This window comes from Rhinoderma darwinii, chromosome 6 (assembly GCF_050947455.1).
Source record: "Rhinoderma darwinii isolate aRhiDar2 chromosome 6, aRhiDar2.hap1, whole genome shotgun sequence".
NCBI classification, from domain to species: domain Eukaryota; kingdom Metazoa; phylum Chordata; class Amphibia; order Anura; family Rhinodermatidae; genus Rhinoderma; species Rhinoderma darwinii.
The window spans coordinates 84940296-84964569 of NC_134692.1; the positions used below are offsets into that span (position 1 = coordinate 84940296).

General features: G+C 45.1%; 1 protein-coding gene across 1 annotated transcript in view; it reads left to right on the forward strand.

Moving 5' to 3' along the window:
• The window catches only part of TNRC18 (trinucleotide repeat containing 18), a 778682-nt gene that overhangs the window by 721252 nt on the left and 33156 nt on the right, over positions 1–24274 (forward strand). Inside the window, exon 23 of the mRNA XM_075831538.1 lies at positions 10832–10948. Within this exon, the coding sequence (XP_075687653.1) occupies positions 10832–10948 (117 nt within the window). The remainder of the gene's footprint in view (positions 1–10831; positions 10949–24274) is intronic.

The window sequence follows — 24274 nt, forward strand, 5'->3', positions numbered from 1 at the left end:
CCCGGTGTGGTGGCAAGGTCCCAGCCTCCTTTTTATTGAAGACATCGCAGAACATGGAGAAAGAAGAAGGCAACCCTGTCAAAGACTGAAGAGTAGCAGGCTGTGGAGACTGGATATGGACCAGACATCGGTCAAGATACTTCGGACCCCGCTGGAGGACCTCGTCAGAGTTCCAATCCAGGACGGGGGCGTGCAGACGAAGCCAAGGTAAACCCAGCAGCACGGGGTGACGGCCTTGGATAAGACGAACAGGGAGATGAGTTCAGCATGAAGGGCTCCCACTTGGAGTCTCAATGGCTTGGTTACGGACACAACTGGGTCCGGCAATGGCAGTCCATCCACCGAAGCAACGATCAGCGGCCTTTCAAGTGGGATAGTAGGCAACTGTAGGAGATCCACAAGGTCCTGGCAGGCGAAGTTGGCTGTAGAGCCGGAGTCCAGATATGCGGTGACCTGATGGGACCTCTCGCCAGCAATGATTGTTACGGGAATGAATAGTTTGGAAGAGTTCTTGATTCAATGTGTTGACGCCCAAGGTTGTCTCTCCAACCAAACCTAGGCGCTGGGGTTTTTTGGTTTGTGAGGACACAGATGCACTACATCGCCAGCGAGGCCGCAATATAAGCAAATTCCAGAGGTGCGCCTGGGATGTTTCTCCTGGACCGATAATTTTAGTCGGTCTACTTGCATCAGGACCTCGGGCTAAGCAAAAGAAGCTGGCAAGAGGGGTTGCTGAAAGTTGGGCGCCAGTCTAGGGCGCCGACGCTCCTGACGAACCTCGTGAGATCTTTCCCTCAGCCTTATGTCTACCCGAGTGGCAAGCAGAATCAAGTCGTCCGAGGCAGAGGGCAGGTCTCGAGCAGCCAGTTCATCCTTGATCTCGGACGACAGGCCATGCCAATAGGATGCCACGAAGGCCTCATTGTTCCGGGATAGCTCTCCTGCCAGAGTCCGAAACTGGATCGTATACTCGCCCGCGGAGGTGTCCTCTTGGCGAAGGTTGAAGGTGGCAGTGGCTGCCGATGAGACTCGCCCAGGCTCCTCAAAAACAGTTCGGAATATTCGCACGAACTCCTGGAAATCTCGGGTCCCTTACGTTCTCAAATAGGATTAGTCCATGCCAGGGCCTTGCCAGTCAGGAGGGATATGATGAATGCGATCTTGGCTCCATCTGACGGAAATGCTCGAGAGTGCAGGGTAAAATGAATGTGGCATTGGTTCAGAAACCCCCGACAAGCACTGGCGTCTCCATCGAACCGAGAGGGCAATGGCAGCGAGAACCGAGGATCCGGACAGGAACTGCCAGGATGAGTAACAGGAGGATCGGCTTGAAGGACTTGCATAGATGCAGGAAGAGAAACAACTAGCGTCCCTAGCTGCTACGCCATAGAGTCCACTGCCACGAGGAGCTGATCCTGCCTAGCTCGGAGATCCAGCAGATCCGCCTGCATGGCTTGGGAGGGTGCCAAGCCCTTGAATTGACCAGCGGAGTCCATGGCCAGAGCGTAAGGTCACGAAGCGGGGTGTGGACCCACTGGGCCGTACCGCGTAGCGGGATGGCAGCTGGCCAAACAGGTAAGTACAGAGTTCAATTAGTTCAGCGAGGGTACCTGAGGCAATCGTAGGCAGTAGCGAGGCAGGCACGTCCAGGACCAGGCGGTAGTCAGGTGAGGCGTAGCAGATAAAGCGTAGACTGTAGCACAGTATGGCAATAGCACAGCACGGCACTAGAACTAGGTAGCACGGAAACAGGATACGGCATACAGGAGCAAGGTACACTGGGAAACTGGAAGACACTGGGAGACCATACGCACGACAAACGATGGGCAACAAACAACGCTCTGGCAAAGAGCAAGAGGGCAGAGCCCTTTTTATAGCCCAGGGCATCCTGGCCTAGATTGCAGACTTCCTGCAAAAGTTGCGCGCACTGGCCCTTTAAGGCCGTGCATGTGCGGGTGCTCGTGCATGTGCGGGCGCTCGAGGTCCGGAAGTGAGTGCCGGCGCCTCACAGGAGGACGGCGTTGCAGCGAGGTAAGATGTCCATGGCCATGGCTGTCGAGGTTAACGACTGAACGACGGACCGTGGCCATAATGTTACAATAATCCACGACTTGATCCAAACTTTATCCAAACTTTATTTTAAAAAAAATCTTCTTATTCCTGCCATGTGCCTAAGGCCGAATTCACACGAGCGTGTGCGTTTTGCAAAAGGCACTTAACAGCTCCGTGTGTCAGCCCCGTATGATGCGCGACTGCGTGATTTTCGCGCAGCCGCCATCATTATGACACTCCGTTTGGATGTTTGTAAACAGAAAAGCATGTGGTGCTTTTCTGTTTTCATTCATAGTTTTACAGCTGTTGCGCGCATCACGCGCGTCCCATGGAAGTGCTTCCGTGTGGTGCGCGTGATTTTCACGCACCCATTGACTTCAATGGGTGCGTGATGCGCGAAATACGCCCAAAGAACGGACATGTCGTGACTTTTTCGCAGCGGACTCACGCTGTCTGCACGGCCCCATAGACTAATATAGGTCCCTGCGACGCGCGTTGCACGGACGTATATCACGTTCGTCTGAATAAGCCCTGACTGTGACGTCACAATAACAGTTGGAATGCATTACACTACGTAGGTAGTGTAATGTATTCCAGCAGCGATCAGAGCTGCAAGTCTAAGTGTCCCCTAGTGGGACAAGTAAAAAAAAGTTAAAAAAAGAATGAAAATGTTAAAAAAAAAGTGTAAAAATAAAAGTTATAAGTGATATAAACAAGAACTGCTTTTTTTCCTATAGTAAGTCTTTTATTATAGGAAAAAAAAATGACACGTAAAAAAAAAAAAGTACACATATTTGGTACTTTTTGGGTCCTGCACCAGTTGCGAAAGGTAATTGTCCTTATTTCTTGTCAAAAAAACCTTTTTCCATTGTTGGACATGCAGGTTTCTGCCTCCCAGTTTAGTTCAGGGTAGTTAACCCTTTCACGCCGCAGCCCTTTTTTAGATTTTCGTTTTCGTTTTTCCCTCCCCACCTTCCAAAGGACATGACGCCTTTATTTTTCCGTCGATATAGTACTATGAGGGCTTGATTTTTGCGGGACAAGTTGTAGTTTTTCGTAGCACCATTTATTTTGCCGTATAATGTACTAGGAAACGTAAAAAAAAATTATTTGTGGGGTAGAAAATGAAAAAAAAACAGCGATTCCGCCATGGTTTTTTGCGCGCCATTTTTACGGAATTCATTGTACAATTAAAACAACATGTTAATTTTATTCTATGGGTAAATACGATTACGGCGATACCAAATATGTGTCGTTTTTTCTATAGTTTACTACTTCTATAAGTAAAAACCGAAGTGTAAAAAAGAAAATTTATTTTGTTTCGCCAAATTCCGAGAGCCGTAACTTCTTTATTTTTCCGTCGATTAAGTTGTATAAGGGCTTATTTTTTGCGGGATAAGCTGTAGTTTCTAATAATACCATTTTGGTGTAAATGTGACGGTTTGATCACTTTTTATTTAATTTTTTGTGGGAGATGAGGTGACCAAAAAATAGAGATTCTGGCGTTTACAATTTTTTTTTTTACGGCGTTCACCGTGCGGGTTAAATAATGACATATTGTGATAGTACAGACTTTTTTCGGACGCGGCGATACCAATTATGTTTATTTAATTTTTTACTACGCTCTAGGGGGAAAATGGGAAAAGGTTTTTTTTGAACTTTTCATTTATTTATTTTTTTACGCAAAAAAAACAACTTTATTGAACTCATTTTTTCATTTTTTATTAGTCCCCCTAGGGGACTTCAACCAACGATCGTTAGATCGCTTTCACGATATACTGCAATATAATTGCAGTATATCGTGATTCTGACAGTCTCCTATGAAGCTTCATAGGAGTACCAAGATGGCGGACCTGGGGGACTTCGTCAGACCCCCAGGCAGCCGTGTGAACCAACGGCTCCCCCCGATCTCGCCGCAGGTGGGCCGTTGAGACGTTACAGGGGGTCGCCCCCCTGTTTTTAGTAATTGAAATGCCGAGATCTCTATTGAACGCGGCTTTTAACGGGTTAAACAAGCGGGATCGCGCTAAAGCGCGATCCCGCTCGTAACCCGGAAGTGTCGGCTGTAACACACAGCCGACACACTTGCTCTATGGAGCGGACTCAGCCCGTTAGCCTGCTCCATATTCCCCAACCCGGCGTGCGCCGTATATATACGGCGGATGTCGGGAAGGGGTTAAAGTCCCCCATTATAATGACTTCATTATGGTTTGCTGCCTCACCTATTTGCTTTATTAGTTGATTTTCTACTTCTTCCATTATATTTGGAGACTTATAACAAACCCCTATCAGTATTCTATTATTCTTTTTCCCTCCCCTTATTTCCACCCGTAGGGACTCCACATAATAATTTTCCTCATAGACAACATCACACAAGGGTTTTAGGCAGGAATTTACATCTAAGAAAACCCCTCCACCTTCTTATTAGTACAATCTTTTCTAATCATACTGTAATCCTGCATATTAACAGCCCAATCATAGCTCATAGCTATCATCTAGCCATGTCTCACTTATCCCCACTATGTTATTGAGGTTTCTGCCATGTATACCGACATGCACCTTATATGTTTATACTTACCACTTTTCTTCTTATCCCTATTAACTGTCCTAACCCATTCCAACAGCATGTTAATTTCTTAGCCCAAGCTCACTAGCTACGCAGTCCTCCCCTCCTATACAGTAATTACCCTACCTATTCCCTAGTTTAACCGATTCAGGACAGGGCTATTTTGGGCCTATAGGACCAAACATCGTTTAGCCATTTTTAGCACGCGTCAAACGGCTATAGCTTTTTTATTTGTTGGGCTAGCGACATGATTTTGGTGATGATTTTTTCGTAGGCAATGCAGGATTCTTTTTTTTATAATTTTTCTATGCATCCTTTTCGCTATTTTAGAATTTTCAGGCAAAGTTTGAAAATAATTGTGAAAAAAATATGTTTTTTTAACTTTTCAGCAAATTTTTTCTGGTAATACTATAGTTTTATCTTAAAATAGACCTTTACTTTGTGATCGGCATTCTCTATCATAAATTTTGATATATTACTTGTCTATTTTGGGGTAAACAGGTCAGGGCTAGCGGTACGAGAATGATTGGCATGGGGAAAGGTTTTTTGGGTGGGTATTTTATGTGTATTTATTGTTTCGTTTATTTGCACTTTATTTTACTTTTATTTTTTTATTATTATGTTCGGTCCCTCAAAGGTCAGAAAAGACTTTTGGGAGACTTTATTTTTATAATTTGTTTTTCTTTCACACCTTTTTTACTTTTACATCAGCCTCAGTTACCTCAGAAATCAGCCCTCTGAGGGTATGTTCACACGGCCTATTTTCGGCCATTTTTCGGGCCATAAACGCCCGAAAAATCGGAAGCAGAATGCCTCCAAACATCTGCCCATTGATTGCAATAGGAAAAATGGCGTTCTATTCCAATGGGCCGTTTTTTTACGCGGCCGTTTTGAAAAACAACGGCCGCGAAGAAGACGTGCAGGACACTTTTTGGGACATTTTTTGAGACGTTTTTCATTGACTATTGAAAACAGCTCCAAAAACGGCCGTAAAAAATGGTGCGAAAATCAGGAATGGCTTAAAAAAACGTCTGAAAATCAGGAGCGGTTTTCCCTTGAAAACAGCTCCGTATTTTCAGCCGTTTTTAGTCTAGTGTGTGAACATACGCTTATAGTGACTATTGTCACTAATAGGGCTGCTGCTGTCTCTATTCTATTCACAGCACTCATTGAGCGATCTAAGAAGACAGAAGCACCCGAAAACTGCTTCTATCTTCTCTTCAGGGTTCCCGGCAGTCACTGACTGCCAGGCACCCAACATTCAGCTGCCAGGCAGATCGCTCAGGCAGCCAGCTAAAACCCACTCTGTAGATAAACCATGGCGCGTGTTTTAAGGACCTCGACCGCCGGATGTTTATATACAGCCGGATCCTTTCCCCAACACTGCTGCACCCTCCTCATTTAGGTGCAGCCAATCCCTACTGTAGGGTCTGCAGCCAACAGAGAAATCGGCCCAGTTCTCCAAGAAACCAAACCCCTCCTTTCTACACAAATTCTTTAGCCACTTGTTCACATCCCTAATCTCCCACTGTTTCTCTGGTGTGGTACAGGTAGTATTTCTGAAAATACTACATTTTAGGTCCTTTCCCTGAGCTGGTTACCAAAGTTCCTGAAATCATGTTTTGGGACCTTCCTCTAACTTTGTCATATGTTTCAATGTGCACCATGACCGCTGGGTCTTCACCAACCCTTACCAATAACCTGTCAACCCGATCTGCGATATGCTGAACCCTAGCACCGGTAGAGAGCAAACTGTTCCTCGTCTTTGTGACAGATTGCCCTATCTGTTCCCCTATAATAGAGTTCCCACTACCAGGACCTGTTTAGCCTTTCCTATACTCCTATTCCCATACCCGTGGTTGTTAGAGAAGGTGTCCAGCTGCAGCAGAGCTACCCCTAAACTGACGCCCCCTCATTCGCCAACTTAGCAAACTTATTGGGGTGCTCCAGATCAGGCCTAGTCTCCCTGACACAATTCCCTCTACTCCGTCTTCTAACTGTTACCCATCTAGCTGCCTCATTAGTCTGAACCTCCATGCTACCATCCTCCCCTGCATCTGCCCCAGTCAGTACTTGCTCAGTAAGCAGCAAACTCCTCTCCATGTTGTCAATTGCCTGTAGTGTTGAAAGTTGCTCACTTAGATCCAGAATATGGGCTTCCAAATGGGCAATTCTCACACACCCTGCACAGAAGTATAGTCCCTCAAATGGCTTTTCAAGGAGAGCATACATGGCACAGGATGTACACTAGGTAGCTTTGACAGCAATGGAGTTCATGGTGTTTAATGGGGATCTAAAATCAATATACCGTTGTAGGAAAAACAAATACATGAAACACCCCAAACACCAAATTTCTTTTAAAGTGAATTAATCTAAATAAACTGAATCTTAAGTCACACTTAAGACACCAGACACTTGAAACCTCTTCATACTCCCAAGCTCCCACACTCACTCAGCTGCTTTTTTAAATATTTTTTTGCCACTTTGCTTCTCTTTCCAGTTAGGCATCTGGCTGGAAACCAACTAACAAGCTCACAGCAGTTGTATTTAAGGCCTCTTGATTAGATAGCCACACTCCAAACTAAATACCTTAGCAATATCCTTAGCAGCTTGAAGAAATACCAATAGTATGTTTATACATTTTAGCACCAAGACACCAGATGCCCAGAGTGATGAGAAGTAGGTCTGTTACCAGTGACATATTAAGTGTACCATGGGCCCTGTACTTTTGACACAACATGGGCCCCCTCCTTCTCCCTTACACGCAATGCAGCCCCGCTTTTTTTCTTTGAACTTTTACTAAAACTTTAAAACAAACAATCTTATTAATAATATTTTCAAATCTAAAACCGTAGTATATTAACTTAGATGTGCTCAATAACAGCTCGATCTCTGACACGCAGGACCCACAGTCACTGAACCTGTTAGTCCCGCAGACCTGGCGGATACAGGTTTTAGTGCTAGATACAGCTGCTCTGTATACAGGATACAAAGCGGCTGTATCTCAAGAAGTAGTTTTTAAAAGGTGTATAGCCTTTAACTCATTAAATAAAAAATCTTAACACCTCTCCTTAAAGTGTAACTAAACTTTTAAAAAAACTTTTGTCATGTCATAGTGAAATGAAAGAAATTATTATCGGTAGGGGTCCAAGCACTGTGGCCCCCGCTTATCGCTTAAACTAAGCATCAGAAGAGCTCGGGTGAGCGCTGTGCTGCTTTGTTTCTAACCAGCAGTGTATGGTCACACTAGAAAGTCTATGAGTCCGCTGCGCTATGGATTCCGTTAAAAAAACAGAAACCTTACGGAACGGAGACAAACAGAAACCATTTGCAACGGAAACATTACCGGAAGTCAATGGTAATGCAAACGGAAGCTATGGTTTCCGTTTACCTTTCCATTGATGGGTTCCTCTGACGGAAAGGTCTGGCGGAACCCATCAACGGAAACCAAACGCTGATGTGACTACACCCTTACTATATCAATAATGCAGTCAATTCAAAAGGCGGTGTGCAGAGAAATGCATCTCTGATTTCTAGCGCATCCAGGAGTGTTACAAGCATCTAAGCAGATGTCTCCCCACTTACACAAAAAGATTATCTATATACATATACAGTTATTAAATCATACCACTATACCAGATGAAATATTACCTGCATACTGTTACTGAACACAATTTACTATTATAAGACCAATAATAACACAATATAAGGTCCAAATAATACCATAACCACATAGTGACTGAATAATACCCCCATACTGTTACTGAATAATACTGTCACACCATAACCACTGTCACGTTGGGTTCGTGGACCCACTGGGCCATACCGTCTTGGCGGTATGGCAGCTGGCCAACAGGGCGCAGGTAACAGTCTATAGTTCATATATTGTACCTGTGGCATCTTGGACAGTAACAAGGCAGGCTCAGCTGGGACTAGGCAGCAGGCAAACGTCAGGCGTGGTGTAGCAGGACAGGCATGGATATAGCATTACACGACTACAGCTCAGCACGGCACTTGACCAGGATAGCACGGGATACAGGATACAGGTACGGGAAACACTGGGAACTGGAAGACACTAGGAGACCATTTGCATAGACAAACTTGGGGTATGACAACAACGCTCAAGCATGGAAGGAAGGGGCTGGGCCCTTCTTATAGTCCAGGGTGCTCATGGGCTAATTAAACATAAAATTCCCTACGGGACCCGGTCGAGGTGAGCGTTGGCGTCTCCTGAGGAGGAGACTGGGGCCAGCGCTCGCAGATCCATGGCTGTGGCCGTCAGGAGGTGAGTGAGCCTGACGGCCCGCAGCCATGGGCATGATACCCATATAGGGACTGAATAATAACCCCTACTGTTACTAAATAATACCGCCTCACCATAACCACATAGTGACTGAATAATACCAGAATATGGTTACTGAATAAAAACCACTATACAAAGACCAATATTACCACCATGTAGTGAACATACAGTGGAAGATTCCAGTTATATACAGGAGCTCTGCATATGATATAAGTGATTACAGTACATTTATATCTAGTGACTCACAGGTGAAGTCTTCTCTGATTAGTCGTTCACTTTCCCTTTTTTTCTCCATCTGGCCCAGACCACTGTGACGACTTATTCCAGCCACGACTCATGTCTGCAGTATTTGACACACAGACATGTTGGTTTCTCGCTTTTCCAGCACCCCCCACACCTATACCCAGCGGCGGATTTGGAGCTTAAAGTGGCCCTGGAAAAAAAATCTAAACATGGGGCCAGCACAAGTAGGCGGAATCAGCAAACTGTTAGCTGTAGCCACTTTGGTGATAGATATAATAATGCAGCCTTATTATTATTGTCAAGATTGGGCTGTGTTCACATCTGCATTGGACGCTCTTAGGCGGCTTTCACACCACAGTATTTCTATTAATATAATTCATGTGCTGATAAAGCTCTCAGGAGATGCACTACACACACACACACACACACACACACACACACACACACACACACACACACACACACACATACATATATATATATACACACACATGTATATATACACAGGGTCGGGAGGAGAGAAGGAGTACCAGGCAGTGCACTAGCGGCTCTGCTCCGGGACTACGTCTCTGGGGAAGCCCCTGACATCAATGTCCATATATGGACAGTGATGTCGGGAGGAGAGAAGGACTCCCAGGCAGAGCACTAGCGGCTCTGCTCTGGTACTCCGTCTCTGGGGATATATATATATATATATATATACACACACACACACTCATATATACAAACACATACACTCATATATATACATACACCGGGTCGCATCAGTGATGTCAGGGGGAGAGAAGTAGTCCCAGGCTGAGCACTACAAGCAGATCTCCTCTGGGACTCTGTCTCTGGGGAAGCCCCTGAAATCCCTGCCCATATATGGACAGTGATGTCCGGAGGAGAGAGGGAGTCCCAGGCAGAGCGCTAGTAGCGTTCTGGCCGGGACTTTGGCTCTGGGGTTGCCCCTGACATCACTAGACGTATATGGACAGTGATGTCAGGGGCTTCCCCAGAGCTGGAGTACTGGAGCAGAGCCTTTACTAGCACTCTGCCTGGGACTTCAGCTGTATATGGTGCCACACAGCCCTCGCTCCCTTATATACAGTGCCACACAGCACCCTCCCCTTGTATATAGTGCTACAGAGTGTCCCCCTTGTATATAGTGCTACACAGAAATCCCACCTTATATTGCCACCGAGCCCCCCCTTGTATATAGTTCCACACATCGCACCCCCCCCCCATTGTATATAGTGCCACAGTCCCACAAACAAAAATATATATTGTACTTACCTTGCCCCGTTCCCGCGACGGACGGAGTGCTGTACAGGCTCCGGTCGGGATGCATGCGCAGACCAGCGTGATTCAGTGATGTCATTACGTCGGTCTGCGCAGATACAAGTGAATGTGGCTGTCGCTAGCACCGGGACCCCCTCCAGTGCTAGCGACACCACCGGGCATGAGGGGGCCCGTGCAGTTATGTACGGTTCGGGTGGCCATGGGCCCCCTGGGAGCCTTGGGCCCTCCGGGCGGCCACCCGAACCGTCCTAATGATGATCCGCCAGTGTCTGTTGCACCTCACACTAGGTAATAAATGCCTAGAAAATTACTTTAAGAAAGTGAAAATTTATCTAAAATAAATTAAAATGTTGCAATTATTTTACCAAGTTTTGTCTTTTTAGGAAATTTAGACCAGGATGAAAATACCGATCTTGTATCTGTAGAGTTTGATGATGGTGATACAGGGCGAATTCCATTGTCTCATATCAGGTTGTTACCTCCAGATTATAAAATACAGTGTAAGTAAAGCCCACGCATAAAGTAAGTGGTCATTTGTTATTTAGTTTGCTATGTGTGATCATTTGTAATATCTTAGGGTCTATCTATTACAAGGGCCAAAGAAGTCCAAGGACGACCAGTGAAGCTCATTGTTGCACATTGGAAGTGAAGGGTAGCCTGTCTGTCCGATCCCACAAAAGAGCTACAATAGCACAAATTGCTGAAAAAATTTATGCTGGCTATTGTTGAAAGGTGTCGGAACACACAGTGCATTGCAGTCGGTTATATAGAAATGGGATTGGAACTTCTCACATCTATATGAGTCACTAAGAAATTTTTCAAAACCTTGCAGTGCGTTGGTGCTCAGCAGCAAAAAATAGTCCAAGCAGTTTCAAAAATTGAAGGCAATCTGCGGCACTCACCGATATCAATCCTTTTATTAATAAATATTCTTAACCCCTTAGTGACCAGCCCATTTTAGGCCCTAATGACCAAGCTATTTTATTCGTTTTTCTATAGTCGCATTCAAAGAGCTATAACTTTTTTATTTTTTCGTCTACATAGCTGTATGAGGACTTGTTTTTTGTGGGATTAGTTGTACTTTTTAATAGCACCATTTTTGGGTACATATAATTTTTTTATTAACTTTTATAAACTTTTTTTGGGGTGATTATAAAAAAAACCTGAAATTCCGCCATTGTTCTATGCATTTTTAAATTGATGCCGTTCACTGTGCGACGTAAATAACATGTTACCTTTATTCTATGGGTCGGTACGATTACGGCGATACCACATATGTAGAGGTTTTTTATGTTTTACGACTTTTGCACACTAAAAACACTTTTGAACTAAAATGATTTGTTTTTGCATCGTTGCTTTCCAAGAGCCGTAACTTTTTTATTTTTCCATCAATGTAGTGATTTTTTGGGCTTGTTTACTGCGGGACGAGACGTAGTTTTGATTGGTACTGTTTTGGGGTGCATGGCACTTATTGATTCATTTTTATTATGACTTTTTTGGGGGGCAATGGAAAAAAATTGCAATTTCGCCATTGTTTTTTGCGGTTTACTAAATAAAACCACTTTATGGAAAAAAATGGTTTTATTTATTTTTTTACTGTACTTTTTATTAATAATCTTTATTTCACATTTATGACTTCTTTTATTAGTCCCACTAGGGGACTTTACTATGCGATCTTCAGATCGCTGCTATAATGCTTTGGTATATTTCGTATACCAGAGCATTATTGCCTGTCAGTGTAAATCTGACAGGCAATCTGTTAGGACGTGCCTCCGGCGCGTCCTAACAGGCATATGTCCAGGGCAGACCTGGGGGCTTTTATCAAGCCCCCGGCTGCCATGACACCCCATCGGAGACCCGCGATTGCATTTGCGGGCCGCCGATGGGTGACAGAGGGAGCTCACCTTTTTACTGCCGAAAGCACAAAACGATGGGTACATCATCATTAGGGTATGTTCACACGCTAAACAAAAAACGTCTGTAAAATACGGAGCTGTTTTCAAGGGAAAACAGCCTCTGATTTACAGCCGTTTTTTAAGCATCAAGCTTTTTTTAATGCTTTTTACGGCCGTTTTTGGAGCTGTTTTTCTATTGACCCAATGAAAAACGGCTCCAAAAACGTCTCAAGAAGTGACATGCACTTCTTTTTTACAGGGTGCCCCGTGTGAACGAAACGCCATTTTCCCATCTAAATCAATAGGCAGATGTTTGGAGGCATTTAGCCTCCGTATTTTTTTGCCATTTTTCGGGGGGGGGTTTATGGCCCGAAAATAGGCCGTGTGAACGTACCCTCAGAACTGTTCCTTGGATCAATGGAAGGTGGTCTGATGAATCATGTTTTGCGTGTGTGTCGCTTACTTAAGTAAGAGATGGCTCCAGCATGCACTATAGAAAGAAGGCAAGCCGGCAGATGCTAAGGAAACCAACCGTCTGCTAGGAAACCTTTGGTCCTGGCATTCATGTGGATGTTACTTTGATACTTACCATCTACCTAAAAATGGTTGCATTCCTATAGTATTCCCTAAATGGCAGTGGTCTCTTTTAGCAGAATAATGTGCCCTGTCATTTTGAAATAATTGTTTAGGAATGGTTTGAATGTGTTGACTTGGCCTCCAGATTCCACAGATCTCAATCCAATTAAGCATCTGTTGGGGATGTGTTGGAAAAAAAAGTCAGATCCATGGAGGCCCCACCTCGCAGTTTACAGGACTTAGAGTATCTGCTGCTAATGTCTTGTTGCCACTTACAACAGAACATGCCTCGATTGCTCAGAGCTGTTTTGGCATCAAGAGGGGGTCCTTCACAATCCTAGGCAGGTGGTTTCAATGTTATGGCTGATCGATATGTGTATGTATGTGCATACAGTGCCTTTGCAGAAGAATTCACCCCCTTAACCCGTTAGTGACCGGCCCATAGTGTTTCTAGGACGGTCACTAACGGGCCTTATTCCGATGCAATAGACTTTTTACGTTGCTGCATCGGAATAAGTAAATAGAGCAGGGAGCTGTCAAATCTCCGTGCTCTCAGCTGCCAGAGGTAGCTGAGGGCTGGGGGCGCCCCTGCTCGACCGGGTGAGATCGATATTCGTATCGATCTCACCCGTTTAACCCTTCAGATGCGGTGCTAAATAGCAGGCACCGCATCTGAGTGGTTATGGAGAGGGGGAGGGAGCTCCCTCTCATCCCACTGACACACGGCAATAAGATCGCCGAGTGTCTGTGTCTCCGATGGCAGCCGGGGGCCTAATAAAGGCCCCCAGGTCTGCCTGTCGTGAATGCCTGCTAGATCTTGCCTCTGGCATGACCTAGCAGATGCCTGTCCGTTTTACACGGACAGGCATAATACACTGCAATACAGAAGTATTGCAGTGTATTTTAAATGTGATCGGATAATCGCATAGTGAAGTCCCCTAGTGGGACTAGTAAAAAAGTTTAAAAAAAAGTTTAATACAAAGTGAAAAAAAAAAATATGAAAAACCCACTTTTCCCCCTTAAAAATTGCTTTATTATTAACAAACAAAATAAACTAAAAAAGTTACACATTTGGTATCGCCGCGTCCGTAACGACCCCGACTATAAAGTTGTTACATCATTTAACCCGCACGGTGAACGTCGTAAAAAATAAAATTAAAAAAAATGCAAAAATTGCTGTTTTCTTTGAAAAAATGTGATAAAAAGTGATCAAAAAGTCGCATCTACTCCAAAATGGTACCGATAAAAACTACGTCGTCCCGCAAAAAACAAGCCCTCCTACAATTGCATTGGCGGAAAAATAAAAACGTTACGGCTCTTCAAATATGGAGACACAAAAACAAATAATTTTGAAAAAAAAGTGTTTTCACTGTGTAAAAGTAGAAAAAAATAAAAAAACTATACAAATTTGGTATCGCCACAATTGCAACAACCCACTCAATAAAGTTAGTGTTATTTATACCACACGGTAAACGGCGTAAACTTAGGACGCAAAAAAGTGTGGCAAAATTGCTGTTTTTTTTCTATCCCCCCCCAAAAAAAAGTTTATAAAAGTTAATCAATAAATTCTATGTACCCCAAAATGGTGCTATTAAAAATTACAACTTGTCCCGCAAAAAAAAAGACCTTATACAGCTATGTCGACGCAAAAATGAAAAGGCTATAGCTCTTTGAATAAGACGATGGAAAAACGTAAAAAATGGCTTGTTCATTAAGGTCTAAAATAGGCTGGTCATTAAGGGGTTAATGTTTTTCTTGTCTTGTTGCATTATTACCTTGAATTAAAATTGATTTTTGTGGGGTTTGTAGAATTTAATTTACATAGCATGCCTAATATATTTTACTGTGACACAAACAATAATTAAGAAAAAAAACTTTAATATGCATAAGTATTCAGACCCTGAAAGTCCATTACATAAAATCAAATGTAAATTCATTTTTTCCAAGTTCTGGTGCAACAAAACAGGGAAATCAAGCATTTGTATATACAGTGTGTATGTATGTGTATATATACAGTGGATATAAAAAGTCTACACACCCCTGTTAAAATTCCAGGTTTTTGTCATGTTACAAAATCAGTCCGAGGAATAATTTCAGAACTTTTTCCACCTTAAGGCTATGTTCACACGGAGTATTTTGGGGGAGGAATATCTGCCTCAAAATTCCGTTTGGAACTTTGAGGCAGATATTCCTCTCCCTGCACGCCGATTTTCGCTGCAATTATCGCGCCGTTTTTCGCCCGCGGCCATTGAGCATAAAACAGCGAGAAATACGCTTTCTCCTGCCTCCCATTGAAGCCAATGGGAGGTCAGAGGCGGAAGCGCCCGAAGATAGGGCATGTCGCTTCTTTTTCCCGCGAGGCAGTTTTACTGCTCGCGGGAAAAAGACGCCGACGCCTCCCATTGAAATCAATGGGAGGCTTTCTCGGGCCGTTTCTGCCGAGTTTTGCGACGCGGTTTCCGCATCAAAAAACTCGGCAAAATACCCCGTGTGAACATAGCCTTAGGCACTGTTCACACAGAGTTTTTTTTCAGGCAGATATTGATCTGCCTGCACGCTGTTTGCCACGTTTCTCAGCCACGGCCATTGAGCACTGCTGGCAAAAAACTCTGTGAAAACCTGTTTCTCTGCCTCCCATTGATGTCAATGGGAGGTCAGAGACGTAAACGCCCGAAGATAGGGCATGTCACTTCTTTTTTTAATCAATGAGAAGTTTTTTGGCTTGGTTTGTGACTCTGTGTGAACTCCCCCTTAATGTCACCTATAATCTGTACAATTGTATTAAAAAATAAACTGAAATCTTTTAGGGTGGAAAAATAAAAATAAAGAACAAAAATAATGTGGTTGTATAAATATGCACACCCTAAAGGAATGCTTTGTTGAATTACCCTTTGACTTTATGACCACATTCAGCCTTTTTGGGTAGAAGTCTATCAGCATGGCACATCTTGACTTGGCAATTGTTTCCCACTCTTCCTTGCAAAAGCGCTCCAAATCTTTCAGATTGCGAGGGCATCTCCTGTGTACAGCCCTCTTTAGGTCACCCCACAGATTTTTAATGGTATTCAGGTCTGGGCTCCGGCTGGGCCATTCCAAAACTTTTATCTTTTTCTGGTGAAGCCATTCTTTTTTTTCATTTGGAGATATGCTTTGGATCGTTGTTGAGCTGACAGGTGAAATTCCTCTTCATCTTCAGCTTTTTAGCAGAGGTCTGCAGGTTTTGTGCCAATATTGCCTGATATTTGGAACTGTTCATAATTCCCTCCACCTTGACTAATGCCCCAGTTCCAGCTGCAGAAAAACAGCCCCAAAGCAGAATGCTGCCTCCACCATGCTTCACTTGTGGGTATGGTGTTCTTTTGGTGATGTGCAGTGTTGGCTTTGCGCCAAACATACCTTTTGGAATTATGGCCAAAAAGTTCAAACTAGGTCTCATCAGCCCAGAACACATTTTCCCACATGCTTTTGGGAAACTTGATGTAGGCCGCATGATGTATGTTGCAAAACATAGCTGGGGCTGGATGATTTTCTTTGTTAGAAAAGGCTTCCGTCTTGCCACCCTACCCCAAAGCCCAGACATATGAAGAATACGGGAGATTGTTGTCACATGCACTACACAACCAGTATCTTCCAGAAAGTCCTGCAGCTTTTTTAATGTTGCTGTAGGCCTCTTGCTAGCCTCCCGTACTAATTTCCGTCTTGTCTTTTTATCAAGTTTTGAGTAACGTCCAGTTCTTGGTAATGTCACTGTTGTGCCAAATGTAATCCACTTTTTGATGACCGTCTTCACTGTGTTCCATGGTATATCTAATGCCTTGGAAATTCTTTGGTACCCTTCTCCTGACTGATGCCTAGCAACAATCAGATCCCTTTGATGTGTTGTAAGCACGTTACGGACCATGGCTTTTGCTGTCACATGCAACAAAGAAAATGGAATAGAACAGCTGAACTTTACTATTATATGGGCTTACTCAGAATCACTTTAAAGAGGCTCTGTCACCACATTATAAGTGCCCTATCTCCTATATAAGGAGATATGCGCTGTAATGTAGGTGACAGTAATGCTTTTTATTTAAAAAACAGATCTTTTTTCACAACATTAGGAGCGATTTTAGTTTATGCTAATGAGCTTTCTTAAGGCCCAAGTGGGCATACTTTTACTTTCGACCAAGTGGGTGTTGTACAGAGGAGTGCATGACGCTGACCAATCGGCATCATGCACTCCTCTCCATTCGTTTACACTGCACTAGCGATATAGTTATATCGCTATGTGCAGCTACATACACAAACACTAACATTACTACAGTGTCCTGATAATGAATACACATGACCATCCAGCCTGGACGTCATGTGTACTCAGAATCCTGACACTTCTGAATCTTTTCTGTGAGATTCCGGCAAGTGAAACCAAATCTCGCGAGATCACGGAGCTAAACGAGATTTGGTTTCATTTGCCGGAATCTCACAAAAAAGATTCAGAAGTGTCAGGATTCTGAGTACACATGACGCCCAGGCTGGATTTCATGTGTATTCATTATCAGGACACTGTAGTAATGTTAGGGTTTGTGTATGTGGCTGCACATAGCGATATAACTATATCGCTAGTGCAGTGTAAATGAATGGAGAGGAGTGCATGATGCCGATTGGTCAGCGTCATGCACTCCTCTGTACAACGCCCACTTGGTCGAAAGTAAAAGTACGCCCACTTGAGCATTAAGAAAGCTCATTAGCATAAACTAAAATCGCTCCTAACGTTGTGAAAAAAGATCGTTTTTTTAAATAAAAAGCATTACTGTCACCTACATTACAGCGCCGATCTCCTTATGTAGGAGATAGGGCACTTATAATGTGGTGACAGAGTCTCTTTAAATAATGGCAGCTGTGTACTGACTACTGTTTAACATGAGTTTAAATGTGATTGGCTAATTCTGAACATACCCACATCCACAATTATAAGAGGGTGTTCACACCTATGCAACCACATTATTGTCGTTTTTTTATTTTTCCAGTCTAAATTCTTTCAGTTTGCTTTTCAATGGAATTGTACAGATTATGGGTCTCATTAAAGGTTGAAACAGTTCTGAAATGATTCATCTTGTACTGATTTTTTGACAAACACATGGCATTTTAACAGGGGTGTGTAGATCTTCCTGACAGAGCCTCATTTTTCAAATGATCAATGACTGGCCTGATTTTGAATAGGCGGTCATATATGGAGTCATCACTGGGCAGGCAATGTGTATTATCATTATAATGCAAAAATCTCAGAATTATTTAAAAATGTGTTTGGGGCATTGCCATGCGGTAAAATGGGGTGTGGTATAAAACATCTATACTCTAGTATTGCCTAATCTCTGGCTACTTTACTAGCCCCATATTTAGCACAAGGCCCCAAAATGTAATCTTCTCCGCTGCATTTACGGGGGTCCACCTAGCAAATGATGACGTGGGGTTTTGGGCTAAAAATTGCTGGGCGTATAAATTTGTCTGGGCCACCATTAAATTTACTAAATCCTCAGAGAAAAAGACTAGTGTCACAGCCATAGTAACACGCCTCCTTGCCAGTACACGCCCCGTTGACTGTTCAGGGGGTTATTTAAATATCAGGCTCCAAATATAATGGCACTTATATCTAAATAACCGAGGGAGGTAGAAAAAAAAATGTAAAGTGCCCCAGGGTTTGTGCAGCCCTCCCCATTACATGCTACACTCAGCTGCACATGTATGGGGAGGTTAAAGGTTCTCTTTAAACAGAGTTCCTGAGCTGCCTATGAAATCTGGAATATAAGGCTCATAATTCTCATGGAGCGGGTTCCACATGGTATCACTCAGTTGGGGGGTTGCCTCAACTGTTGTCCTGGGGCAACTTTGCGGGGGGTTCCTCAACACTGGATGAGGCAGCGGACAAGAGGAATGGGGCATATTCCTCTTCTCACTCGCTTGGCCATATCAGTGTCAGAGGTCAGGAGGGCGTATGCCTCCTCTGCTGAAAAGACCCTTTTGGATGATTGGATCGTTTTAAATAGGGGGGGGGGGGGGTAGTGCCTGAACATGTGTAATACTAAAACTTATTTTTATACAGGGGTTGTTTGTGTTGTGCTTTTACACGTGTATATAAAGAAAAAAAAAAAGAGAGAGAGAAGAAGAAGAAGAAGAAGAGAGAAAAGAATAAGATAAAAATTTAGGAGAAAAAAAAAAATGTACTGCGCAAATGTCCAATATAAAACTGTAAAAAATTCCTGACTACCGGACACTAAGAAAATTAACCCTAACTCGAAAAAACTAGTATAAAAAAAAAAACTGACTACACTAAATGTGAGCTACAACTGTGTTTCTATGCTGTCAAAAAATTAGTGAACAAACATCAGTAAATAGAAAAACTGAACATCCATCACTAACTGTAACGCTAATCAGCTTACCTAAATGTCCGCTACTCTAATGCCCTACCTATGCAGGTACTAGCTACACTTGACCATTTTTTTTTTACAGTTTTATATTTAAAAAAAAAAATACCCTGCGTCAACAAATTACCAGTGAGGCAGATTATAGACTCAGCACTCAGAAAAAATGGTGCAGTAAATATATTCCAAAAAAATCAGTGATGGCGGTCAGTGCTCATCGGCCGCAGGACGCACATGGGATTGGAGCGGGTAGAAAAAGGCAAAAAAAAAAAAAAGGCAAAAAAAGATGACCTGCATCAATTTTTTTTACCACAGATGCTGATCACTGATGGCGGTCACTGATCAACACTCATTCGCCACAGTGCGCACACATGGAAATGCAGAAAACAAAAAGGAAAAAAAATTTTGCACAGAGGCCGATCAGTGATGGCAGTCACTGATTAGCGGTTTCATGAAGTACATGGGCAGGGACTGGAAAATGTAGGGACAGATCTAGTACTGCTGCTATAAAAAAAAATTAGCAGCAGCACACTTGATGGTTATGATCACTCACACACAGTGAGTGATCACACAAGCAGGATGCAGAAGACAATGATCGCAGCACAAGGCCAACACAAACTGTCGGTATGTCGGAGAGTAGCTATGCACCAGCTCTGCCCACATTTATTAACCGGAATTTGGCGGGGAAAGCGGTTTCAGGGTGTTTAAAAGACACGCCATGGCTGCAATTGGTCGGTCTTTGCAGACTGACCGATCGAAGCAATTGGAGAGGTGGCGCCACAGCCCATGAACAATCTCCACTATTACACTGTGCCCCGTGATTGGTTAAAGCCATAAAAAGCCACTATTCGCTGATCTGAATTGACCGGCAATCGCAGTGATCGCCGATAGGGGGGGTGTAAAGACCCCCTGGGCGACAAGTAAAGATGACATGCTGTAAGGGATAGCACCATCTTTTACGTTTCTACTGTGCATTTTAACACAGTAAAACACAGACACCACTGGTGCCGTGGCTTTAGAATCTTCTGATAGGCTAATTGACATCATTTGAGGCTGTATTTTAAGTCCTCCCTTCAAGGCTTACTTACCTCTTTGCTTGACATCATTGGTAAAATCAAAAGAAATCAGCTGAGACATCAAAAAAGCATCATAGATCTACACAGGTCTGGTACATCCCTGGAAGCAATTTCCACATTTCTGATGGTGCTACGTTCATATGTTCAAACGATAATAAGCAAGTTTAAACACCATGGGGCCACGCAGCCATCATACGGTTTGTAATGTCCGTGGCTGCGGGCTGTCAGCTCCAGCCTCCCGCTGACAGCCGCAGCCACGAGTCGGCAAGCGCTGGCCCCAGCCTCCTCCTCAGGAGACGCCAGCGCTTGCATCCACTCACCTCCGCCGGAGCCCGCTCGTCCCCGCTCTTAAAGGGGCAGCGCGCACACCGGACATCTTGAACGACCTTTGACCCGTGAGTACCCTGGGCTATAAGAGGGGTCCAGCCCCCTAGTTCGATGCCTGAGCGTTGTTAGTTTTCCCAGTCTGTCTTGCAAATGGTCCCTTAGTGTTTCCCGTTCCTGTTGTTACCTGTACCTTGTTCCCCGTTCCTGTTTCCCGTGCTTTGCCCTAGTATCTAGTCGTGCCACGTCCAGAGGAATCTGCCACGCCCCGTGTCATCTGCCACGTCCGGAGGAATCCGCTACTTTCTGTGTCATCTGCCACGTCCGGAGGAATCCGCCACGTCCTGTGTCATCTGCCACGTCCAGAGGAATCTGCCACGTCCGGAGGAATCCACCACGTCCTGTGTTATCTGCCACATCCGGAGGAATCCGCCACGTCTGGCACAACTTGCGGCTCCTGTGTCATCCGCCACGTTTGGCGCCATCTGCTGCACCCATCTCATCTGTGCCAGAGCTGCGGCCACCATCTGGACTATTCAGGTACCCTTGTGCGGGACATTGTATTTATGGGGTGTCCTGTTGTTTGGCCAGCTGCCTCCCCGCTGCGGCGGTACTGCCGAGTTGGTCCACTAACCCGCTTCGTGACAGTACGCTCAGGCCATGGACCCCGCTGGTCAACCTGAGACGTTGACTACACAAGCCATGCTGGCTGAAATGGAGGATCTCCAGTCACGACAAGACCAGCTCCTCCTGTCGGTGAACGCCATAGCCCATCGGCTGCTTGCTCCGTCCACAGTCATCACCGCACCCTTTCCTGCGGTACCGCCTGCTACACCTCCTGTCTGTACCGGTACCAACCCCCTGTGTTTCTTGCCGCTACCTCCACGCTATGACGGAGATCCGAGGTCCTGCAGGGGATTTTTCAGACTACATGCCAGGTCCTTCTGCTCGGATGACGTCCGGATCGCCTTTATCATCTCTCTCCTTACCGGCAAAGCCCTGGCATGGGCCAATCCTCTGTGGGAACATCAGGGACCTGAGACCCGGGACTTGCAGTGCTTCTTACGGACCTTCCGCTCCATCTTTGAGGAACCCGGAAGAGTTTCTTCGGCTGCTGCATCCCTGCTAACCCTACACCAGGGAGACCTCTCCGTGGGCGAGTATGCCATTCAGTTCCGTATCCTGGCTGCTGAATTGACCTGGAACAATGAGGCTTTGGTGGCTACATTCTGGCAGGGACTGTCTTCAGGGATCAAGGACGAGCTGGCTTCTCGCGATCTGCCATCTACCCTGGACGATCTTATCCTACTCGCCTCCCGCGTCGACATGAGGATCCGGGAACGTTCCCAAGAGGTTCTCTGGGAGAGAGAACTTCCTAGGCTGGATTCTGCTGTCCCGCAATCCTCCTCAGTCGTCCCACCAGAGTACCCAATGCAGAGTAATTATGTTAAATTGTCTACCCAGGAGAAACAACACAGACGCACTTCTGGACTTTGTTTGTATTGCGGCCATGGAGGCCATATTGTGCGTCTGTGCCCCCAGAGGCCGGAGAGACCCCATTGCCTAGGATTGGTTGGAGAGACAACACTAGGTGGAACAGAATCTAACAGAGGATTCGCTTCCAAACTGACTATTCCTGTGACCCTGGTATCCGGCGACAGGACGCATCAAGTCTCTGCCTATCTTGACTCTGGCTCTGCTGCAAATTTCATCCAGAAAGAGCTGGGGGATCATCTTCAGTTGCCCACAGTTCCCCTGGAGACATCCTTGGCTGTTGCCTCAGTTAATGGACTGCCTCTGCCTGATCCCATTATCTCTAAAACCAAGCCGTTGAAGCTCCAGGTTGGAGTACTTCACTCTGAATTTATTTAGTTCCTTGTTTTGCCCAAGGCCATCAATCCTGTTCTGCTGGGCCTGCCTTGGCTTCGACTACATGCCCCAGTCCTGGACTGGAATTCTGGAGAGGTTCTCCAATGGGGCTCCAAGTGCCATGGTCGTTGTCTGTTGCAGATCCATCCTGTCAAGCCTTCTCTGCCTCAGTCGCTGTCGGGATTGCCTCCCCATTTTGCTCAGTATGCAGATGTTTTCAGCAAAAAGGAGGCTGAGACGCTGCCTCCACATCGCACCTATGACTGCCCCATTGAACTGGTTCCTAATGCCTCTCTTCCCTGTGGACGGGTATATCCTCTCTCCTTGCCTGAGTCTCTATCCATGTCGGCCTATATAAAGGAGAATCTGGAGAGGGGTTTTATACGAAAATCTTCCTCCCCGGCCGGGGCTGGATTCTTCTTCGTTAAAAAGAAGGATGGATCCCTTCGTCCCTGTTTTGTCTACAGAGGCCTCAACCTGATCACAGTCAAGAACAAATACCCGTTGCCACTCATCTCTGAGCTATTTGATCGCATACGTGGGGCCAAAATTTTTTCTAAGCTAGACCTGCATGGGGCTTACAATCTAGTCCAGATTCGCCGGGATGACGAATGGAAGACGGCATTTAACACCCGGGACGGGCACTACGAATACCTGGTGATGCCCTTCGGACTGTGTAATGCTCCAGCAGTGTTTCAGGAGTTCGTTAACGACATCTTCCGAGATCTACTCTATGTCTGTGTTGTTGTTTATCTCGATGATATTTTGATTTTCTCCCCAGATCAGACGACTCATAGGAGGCATGTTCGTCAGGTTCTACTACGATTGAGGGAGAATCATTTATACGCCAAGTGCGTCTTTGAGAAGAGTTCTCTGCCCTTCCTGGGCTACATCATCTCAGATCAAGGCCTCAAGATGGATCCTGAGAAAGTGAAGGCTGTCCTGGAGTGGCCACGTCCCCAAGGCTTAAGGGCCATACAGCGGTTCCTGGGATTCGCCAATTTCTACCGGCAGTTTATTCCTAACTTCTCTTCTCTGACGTCTCCCATCTCGACCCTTACCAAGAAGGGTGTGAACGCATAAGTGTGGACTCCAGAGGCAGAGTCTGCATTTAATAGCCTGAAGAGTGCCTTCACTTCAGCCTCGATCCTCCATCACCCTGACGTATCTCGGCAGTTCTCACTGGAAGTGGACGCTTCCTCTGTCGGTGCAGGTGCACTTCTGTTCCAGAGGAGCTCCAAAGGAAAGGCTGTAGTATGTGGCTACTACTCTAGACTGTTTTCCTCTGCTGAGCGCAATTACTCCATTGGAGATCGGGAGCTGCTGGCCATCAAATTGGCTCTGGAGGAGTGGAGACATCTTCTGGAGGGCGCTGCTCACCCCATCCTGATCTTCACCGACCACAAGAACCTCACTTACCTTCAGTCCGCTCAAAGACTTAATCCTCGTCAAGCCAGGTGGTCGCTGTTTTTCACCCGTTTTCTGTTTGCGCTCCACTACCGTCCCGCGGACAAGAATGTGAGGGCAGATGCCCTGTCCAGATCGTTTGAGACGGAAGACACGGTGGAGTCCCTCCAGACCATCATAGACCCGTCCTGCATCGTCACTGCTAATCCTCTGCAGGTTAGAGACATCCCTCCTGGGAGGACTTTTGTTCGGTTGGCGGACAGGAGAAGAATTCTCCG